This window comes from Formica exsecta, unplaced genomic scaffold, assembly GCF_003651465.1.
Source record: "Formica exsecta isolate Colony F162 unplaced genomic scaffold, ASM365146v1 scaffold120, whole genome shotgun sequence".
In the NCBI taxonomy this organism is placed as follows: domain Eukaryota; kingdom Metazoa; phylum Arthropoda; class Insecta; order Hymenoptera; family Formicidae; genus Formica; species Formica exsecta.
The window spans coordinates 55,438-64,628 of record NW_021848537.1 but is presented as its reverse complement, the minus strand read 5'-3'; the positions used below and the strand labels follow the sequence as shown (position 1 = coordinate 64,628).

Below are 9,191 nucleotides of genomic sequence, written 5' to 3'. Positions count from 1 at the left end.
CTCTCTCTCTCTCTCTCTCTCTCTCTCTCTCTCTCTCTCTCTCTCTCTCTCTCTCTCTCTCTCTCTCTTTTTCGAAATTGAACGAGACTTTTTTTTCGAACTGTCTCGAAAAAAAATCGGGCGATCTGATTGAATTATCAAAGTTATCCGTATTCGAAAGATTACAGATCGAACTAAAATTAATTTAATACCGTCAAGGAAGATAACGTTTATACAATAGGATTAATCTCCTCCCTGAAAACGTGTACGTACCGCTGCCAGGATTGGGACAGATAAAGCATTCGTCGCCCCATCCTCGACCCATGTTTTTGCCGCAGCAACAATCCTTCTTGCTCAACCTCATCGCCAGCCGATTCTTGCACTGCCCGTTACGATTTACCGCTGTATAACACAATCCCTGTCTGCCATCTACCAAGAAATAATCAGCCAATCAAAATTAATAGGAAGAGACGCAAAATAATATAAAACAATATCTGCGAAAAATTATATAAAATAAATACTAATAAATAGATTAAAACTAATAACATTTTATTATTTTATTAATAATATTGTACTGACCGATGCAATGCTTGCGGTCCTGACTCTGTATGAATCCCGGGTTACAATGGCAGTAATAGCCGCCGCTCGTGTTTATGCATCGGCCATCGGCGCAAATGCCTTCCTCCTGACACTCGTCTCTGTCCTTGCACTCGTTGGTATCGAGGTCCCTCGCCTGTCCCTCGGGACACTCGCACGTAAACGAACCGGGGGTGTTCAAGCACTTTCCGCCCTGGCAGAGTCCGGGAATCGACTCGCACTCGTCGATATCTGAACAGAATACCAAATAAAATTTTCCGACCCCATATTTGTCATATAAATATCAAATTAAACGATTATAATTATATGAAGGTAACAGTACCGATGCATTGACCCTGCTTGGTCTTCAGATAACCCTGTTCGCAATCCAGCCTAGCGGGGCATCTCTCGCAGGGGTGGCCCCAGCCCTTGCCGACGGTCGCGCAGCACAATTGCCGCGTGCAAAACACGTTTGCAAGACTCGCCAAGCATTGGTCGTTTCTCACTTTGGTGTAACATGGCCCGGTCCTGGAACATAATCCTTGTATAACGCGAGGCAACTTGAGCAATTACAAGAATGTACACTGAAAAAAAATGTACTAAATCCCAAAAAATTTATTTTTTTTAAAAGAATATTATGTATTTAGATACTTGCAAAGGAATTAATTATTTCAATCAAGCAGCAAATATATTTAAATTAGTAAATAATTTATTCTAAAAATTATATAATTCTTATTACAAATAATAATTTGCAAATAATAATGTATTCAATATAACAAAACGTTTTTAAAAACAAAGTATATATTTATTTAAGTAAAAAAAGAAATCAAAATTAACAGAATGTAATTTATTTGATTGAAAGAAATTCTATTTGTAGTGTACGTTTCTTACCTAAAATCGGTCTCGCAACGTCTTCCGGTGTAGCCGTAAATACAAGCGCAACGATCTGGACCGATGCATCTTCCTTGGTTCAGGCAAGGCTCTCGGCAAATAGCTAAAGAAAGATTTTCGATTTAATTATCTGTATGAAAACTAATTTTACTTTGTGGGATGGGTGTGTGTATATGTTTCTGTCTTCAAATTTATTTCAATCTACATATAATATACCAGTTTCTCACTCACGTTCGTTGCAAAATTCTCCCTGATAACCGGTGCGACACTGACATCGACCGTCCACACAGTTTCCATTTATGCAATGAACTCTACATCTACCGGTCTCGCCACGATCGCCGCCACTTCCTGTCTCGTGCGCGATGACTATCAACGACAAATTTACAAAATAATAAATTTACTTTTCAACAAATTCCGCTATTATCGTGCGCCGCGCTTAAGATATTTATTAACGACTATTATCAGCTTTATAAAATGAATTAGAATCATTTTGTGTTATATCTCACCTTTGCTTTGTCCATTGCCGCAAGCAGATGCGACGATGCCACCTTCGCACAAACAAATATTGGGTTGTATGCATCTTCCTACAGAGCCGCAGCGTCTTATGCAAATTGCTATAAAATATATGAACAATATATTTAAGAGGATTTATAAAACGCATGCTTTCGAGAGTATATCGAGTTTAATATTTTTCAATAGAATAGTTATTGCTAATTACTAATTCTCGCAGAATATATTTATAAATGTTTTACTTTACATTTTAGTGATACAAAAAATTTACAATTACTTTATAATTTTAATTCGGCAATAAGATGCTTACATAAATTAATTAACAATTAATAACGCTATCAGATACCAGCAGGAAGCGCATAACAAGTCATTAAACCAGTTTCATTCGAGGCGGCCGTTCGTGTCGCATAAATGCCTATTTATCCGTTACGTAATTGCATCGATCATTATCATCGGCTGCGGGCAATACCGATATAATGATAGGCGGTTCCCCCCCGCGCAATATTAATAACCGCTTTCTATTCTGCGAATATCTCGCGCGAGGTCGAGTCACGTTAGAATATCGTAAGGATGCGGATTATTATCTTCTGCCTTCGGTCAACATATGCTTCATTTTATTACCCGACTTTGTTAATTATGTAGTTTTAGTATTGCTTTATAAACTACTCACAAAAATTAAAGAAACACCCCAAAGTTTTTTTTATATAAGTAAAATTTAGACAGCTGTAACTTCGTTAAAAATGAACAAAATTTAAATTAAAAAAAAAGATTTTACAGCTTAATATCTTTACTTTCTAAAAGTTACTATTGTTTTTGAGTTTCTGTGAATTTGGGAATTTTTACATATAGAAAATTAAAAATCCTTAATTTTTAAATCATTTTATTTTCACTCATTTGCATCATGTCTATATGTTTTTAAAAAGACCTTGACTATTATACCATTTGATAGAGCAAAGTTTTAGCTTTCAGAATATATTTTTGAAATTGCGGTATGAGGACTTTTAAAGTTATGAGCAATCCAAGTAAAAATGCTCATTTTTTATTTAAACGGCAATGACTTAATAACAAAAAAGCTTAAAAAAATTAAAAAAAAGGATTTTGTAGAGAAAGCTTTCATATTAGAAAGTCGAAAATTTTCGCAGATTTTTTTGGGCACGTGACGGACCCATAAAGTGAGAAGAAAATTTCCCATTTTATCCAGCTCGTAGTTTTTTATATCTCATTTACATGAAATTTACAATTTCATGTAAAAATTCCCAAACTTACAGAAACTGAAAAACAATAATGGTCTTCCGAAAGTAGAGATTTTAAGCTTTAAAACCCTCTTTTGAATTTAAATTTTGTTCATTTTTAACGAAATTACAGTTGGCTGAATTTTGCCTATTTTTTAAGAAAAATTAGATTTTCCTCTAATTTTTGTGAGTAGTTTATTTTAAACTCTATTAATTGCAGTAGTAATTTGATTGCGATATAGTTTAATTCAATGTGAAATTTGAAGAGAACGAAACAATTGTACCTTGCTTTTGTAAAACCTTAAATTTAGTTTATAATAAGTTAAAATTCTTTCAGCTTCTTTTATATTTTAGTTTTCTAATTTATTTGCTTTCGCCTTTTTTCGTTGTGTCGCAGTCTTGATAAATCAGAAATTAATAACGCTATTTATTATAAAACTGAACAAAAAAAACAATCAGTAACTTGTATTTTTACTTACGAATAACGCACAGGCCCGTTTCCGGTTTTTTTGACCATCCCGGACAGCAATAGTTTTTATATCTCGATCTGCACACGTTCGGCCTAGATTTTTGAACATTTATTAGTTATTTGGAATCACATGTTCGTGTAAAAATATATACGAGTAGATTAAAATCTTAATTAATTAAAAAATTGAATTAGTGTAAGATTGAAAAAGACAGTTTCTAAAATAGCAGTAATGCGCTATCTGGATACCTGGATTTATATTCGAATAAAAAATTTGACGAAAAAATTTAAGAGAAAGAGAGAGAGAAGCGGTAGAGAAAAGATCACATATTAACATATCTATAATATCAAAAAATTGCACTTATAATTAAACGGATTTGCCATACAGAACACGAAGTGTCTGTTCGCCCTGTATGTCCCCTTTCAGGAGATCCATAAATTTTCGAAAACTTTGAACGAAATCTCTTCATCAGCTTCTAATAGGGTTGCACGAGATATCAAGACAAGATTTTTAATTAATTACGTAGTACAATTTATATATTCGTTATCTTTTTAAATACACACATGCGCGTAAATTTTTAATCTTATATTATTATATATTATTAAATATTATTGTAAACAATTGTTTGGTATTAGATAAAAATTGTTAATAAAATCAAGATAAGACAATACAAGACGAGATTTTTGCTACCAAGATTCACTCAAGACCAAGACAAGATTTAAGTTTCCGAAAATTTTCAATATCAATACAATATTTTTACAAATATTGTCTCGTCTTGAATCTTGTGCAACCCTAACTTTCAAAGTTCCGCTCCAGGTTATGATTAGTCACGAGTTTCTGCGGCGCCAGTTTGAAGAGGCCGCAGGCGGAAACGCGACATTTCCGCGGCATCGTGGCACGCGCAAGAAGAGAGGAGCAAAAGAAAGAAAAAGAAAAGAAGATTGGGAAGAGGAAAAGAGGCCGGAGTACCACCTCGGAACAAGGCGGCCATTCACGTCTGGCGCCTCGTAATTAACGTCAGCTGCTATAGAATGCCGCCACTTAGGCCTCTCGACGCCGCAATCGCGCAAACGCCAGCGCATCGCCGGCTCTCTCTCTCTCTCTCTCTCTCTCTCTCTCTCTCTCTCTCACGTCCCGCCATTCTTTATCGCGCCGGAGGAAGAGAGATAACGCGCGATTGTTATCTAACGCGGTCTCTGTAGGGTTGCCCGCGAGAACTTTGAACCCTAAAAGATCTGTAAGTTTTGTAATCCGTAAAAAACAAAAAGATTCTCGGATCTCACCGATATAAATTTCAGCGATTTGAATTTCAGTAAGTATATTTTGCGATACCAGAGGTACTAAAATATATTTCATACATTTTGTTATTTTTGATTTTTTTTACTTAAAAAATATATATTTTGTTTCTAAAAATGTTGTTATATTAAATAAATTACTAGTTGCAACTAGTTTATAAATTATTTATTAAAATAAAGAAAACCTGTGTTTTCGAAACAAGCAGCCAAAAATTTGAAACTGTTCTTTTAAAGGAAGTAATTTAGTATAATAAAGATTTAAAAAAACAAAACTTTTTTTTTTTTATTTGCAAATAAGATCATGCTTTGCTTTTGTTTTATATATATTTTACTAATTCAAATATATTTACTGCTTGATTGAAATAATTAATTCCTTTTATTTAAACAAATAATCTTCTTACATAAAAAAAAAATTTCTTGGGTTCAGTTTTTACATTTTTTTTCAGTGTAGATATCAAGCGCTTTGGATTCCAAGATTTTATATGATTTTAAGATTCTCGGAATGATTCTCCTTGCCCTTCGGCAGGACGCGACAGCACCGATGTGATAACTCATGATAGCTCGTTTCTCATCTCGCGGAGGGAGATTAATTGTTCTCGCGTGTATACATCTTTCGCGTTCTTCCTGCTCGTTGCACTTCTGACCTGGTGCATATCATCTCCGCGGAAGCAACGTCACATATACCGCGCATGGTGAGGAGGCGGATGTTTGCAAGACGATATTAAAAGCGTGTGCGATGAAGCTATCTCGCTGGCAAACACAGTGGCCCACTAACTGCCCGGGATGTAAGCGAGTGTTTACACTCGCGATTACACCGTTAAATTATCGTGTATAGTTTCAGAAACGAGCGCACTACTTGAGCACACAATTTGCCGTTATAAAAAATTCAACTCTCGTTCTTTAAACTCGTTTAAGAATAAATCTCTCTCCCCTGTAAGCCCCTCCACGCACGATGCTTTATTGCCGCAACCAAAAATTTGAAACTGTTCTTTTAAAGGAAGTAATTTAGTATAATAAAGATTTAAAAAAACAAAACTTTTTTTTTTTTATTTGCAAATAAGATCATGCTTTGCTTTTGTTTTATATATATTTTACTAATTCAAATATATTTACTGCTTGATTGAAATAATTAATTCCTTTTATTTAAACAAATAATCTTCTTACATAAAAAAAAAAATTTCTTGGGTTCAGTTTTTACATTTTTTTTCAGTGTAGATATCAAAAGCTTTGGATTCCAAGATTTTATATGATTTCAAGATTCTCAGAATGATTCTCCTTGCCCTTCGGCAGGACGCGACAGCACCGATGTGATAACTCATGATAGCTCGTTTCTCATCTCGCGGAGGGAGATTAATTGTTCTCGCGTGTATACATCTTTCGCGTTCTTCCTGCTCGTTGCACTTCTGACCTGGTGCATATCATCTCCGCGGAAGCAACGTCACACATACCGCGCATGGTGAGGAGGCGGATGTTTGCAAGACGATATTAAAAGCGTGTGCGATGAAGCTATCTCGCTGGCAAACACAGTGGCCCACTAACTGCCCGGGATGTAAGCGAGTGTTTACACTCGCGATTACACCGTTAAATTATCGTGTATAGTTTCAGAAACGAGCGCACTACTTGAGCACACAATTTGCCGTTATAAAAAATTCAACTCTCGTTCTTTAAACTCGTTTAAGAATAAATCTCTCTCCCCTGTAAGCCCCTCCACGCACGATGCTTTATTGCCGCAATGTTTCCTCAACGATGATATAAATCCTGCCAAAACGTCAGTTGTCATTTCGACGAGTGTTTAAGGTCGACGACGACTGGTAACGGTAATTGGAAAATTACAACAATATTCGAACGGTAATAATAATAATAATTGTGTTGATAGGAGGAATTAATAAAAGACACAGGATCAACTGTCTTGCGGTTGACAGCTTCAATGTAATTTACATGCAGATGGAGATCCGGAGATTGGTTCTACCGTCAAACTTGTATCACGATCCGATCGGCTTCTCGGCAGGGTGTAATTTTAACACCCGACTGTAATGATGGCTCAAGGAGTCCTGAAATCAACGCGTGACACGTTCATCGGCACCGATATCTTCATTTTAAGATCCTCGCGCGGATTTTCATAACTGGCGAGTGTTAAATTGTATCTGTCACACTTTTTTCCGCGCATCCATATAATATTTATTTATTTAAAATTTCCAGGATCTTTTATAATATAATATTAGTGTTTTATTATTAAAAAAATATACAATGATTAATTATCATTCAATGACACGTTGAAGAATTCATGCGTGTGTTAATGGAACATAACAGAATGGAATTCTACAAAACGACTAGCATCTAGATATCGCGCAGACCCAATTAATGCGGGATCCAATTAATCAGTTAACTCTCGCTTGTAAGAGTTCAAGTGAACGCGCGCTGTAATGGCTTTGAGACGGCCGCGCGAATTGCGGGCCATTAAAATTGAAGTGATCAAAAGGCGGGATCGTATATCCTCTCGTCGCGATTAGGAACGAGACGAAATAGCAGTTGCCGTTTAGGATCGCCATGGCAAAGAACAGATATAAGCTTGGGAAACGCAAATGTAAACTCTGAAACGCGATGGAAAGGCATCGATAAAGCATCGCGAACACGGCGCCTCGTCATGGAGTTGCATTAAAAGTTGCGATAGCGGCTCTAACTACCTCTACACGAAGAGCTTCTTCACTTCCTGCCTGTAATATGCGACTTAAAGTCAATTTAAACTAGTCTGAATTAACCGTGAATAATTTTAAACGGTGATCCCATTAGACTTAAAATCGACCCTACATCCTACTTTTTACCTTGCCCCATTAAACAAGACAACTAAAAGGAGAGACCCGATCTCTTCTTTCCAATAAATAGTGTTGAGATGAATTTTTTTTTTAGAGATTTACAAATGTTTACACGTTGCATCATATTTAAATGAAATTATTCTTTGCACCAAAAAAAAAACTTTTTTCGATCAAATATATTTTTCAATCATAAATACATTTTGTTAATTTTGATTTTCAATATAATTTTTTTATTTGCAAATAAAAGCATACTTTGCTTTTATTTTATATTTTACTAATTCAAATATATTTGCCGCTTGATTGAAATAACTAATTTCTTTGCAAGTATTTAAATAAATAATCTTTTCAACAAAAAAAAAAAATTTTTAGATTTAGTATATTTTTTTTCAGTGTGAACACATGTATAAAAGAATACTTTTCACGACGTTGTGTGAAAATGAGAAGAAATAGAAGCTCCAGATTCACCAGTAAATTATTATCGGTGTGTCAGCTTTATTCTATTATATCCGGCGATATATCTCGTCGTCGGTTACCGCGCTACCGCATCCATCCTGGAAGAGCCTTCTTTCTCGCGAACTAACGCCGATCGATCATCCTCTCGTGCTCGGTTCTCCGAGTTATCAATGACGATCGAAATTGCAGCCCCCGCGCCGCGCCGCGGGGAATCATTCATCATTCAGCGAAACAACGAATCGCCGGTACAATACAACCGATCTCGAGTAAAGTTGCATCGGATGCCGACGGATCTCGGTCCATCCACAACGGCGTGTGTCGCGATAAAGAGCCGCGGCGCTGAATGCGCGTCTCGGTATTCCGGGGTGCCGAGCTTATCACACGCCCGCTCGTCCGCATTCTATCCGCGTTAATTAATTAACGTGTGGAGACGCGCGTTTATCAAACGCTGGCCAGATAATGCAGCTGCAACTCGCGCGGAAGAGAAGAAAGCGCTCGCGAAACGCGAAAGAGTGATACACCCGATATATATATTGCAATTTTACTCGTAGAGCGTTCAAGGCACACAAGGAGGGGAGGGCGGGGGGGGGGGCAAATGCAAATATTTCCAATTCTAAAATATTCTTTAAATAAGCACATAAATTTTTCTAAATACTTTGAGATGTATTAATTATTTACATTGAAAGAAATGTACTAAATTCAAGAAATAATTTTTTATTTACAAAAATTATTTATTTAAATATTTGCAAAAATATTAGTTATTTCAATCAAGCGGCAAATATATACGAATTAGTTAAATATAAAATAAAAGCAAAGTATGCTTTTATTATTTGCAAATAAAAAAAAAGGATTTGTTTTTTGTCTTCATTAAACTTTAAAATACTTTCTTTAAAAAAACATTTTTTAATTTTTATTATATTTTAATAGGCTGCTAGGTTTTCTTTATTTTAATAAATAATTTTTTATCTTTAAATG

The 9,191-nt window shown here is 35.5% G+C and overlaps 1 protein-coding gene across 3 annotated transcripts in view; it reads right to left on the bottom strand.

The window, feature by feature from the left end:
• The window catches only part of LOC115242605 (fibrillin-2-like), a 40,533-nt gene that overhangs the window by 23,781 nt on the left and 7,561 nt on the right, over positions 1–9,191 (bottom strand). For 2 of the 3 annotated variants that reach the window (XM_029819025.1, XM_029819033.1), the window contains exons 3-9: positions 3,668–3,750; positions 1,953–2,060; positions 1,678–1,812; positions 1,447–1,549; positions 899–1,083; positions 559–807; positions 253–408 (exon numbers count right to left, since the gene is read on the bottom strand). In XM_029819025.1, the coding sequence (XP_029674885.1) occupies positions 253–408; positions 559–807; positions 899–1,083; positions 1,447–1,549; positions 1,678–1,812; positions 1,953–2,060; positions 3,668–3,750 (1,019 nt within the window). Of the gene's footprint in view, positions 1–252; positions 409–558; positions 808–898; positions 1,084–1,446; positions 1,550–1,677; positions 1,813–1,952; positions 2,061–3,667; positions 3,751–9,191 lie in introns of those variants that run through there. The other variant, XM_029819040.1, reaches the window with a different exon arrangement.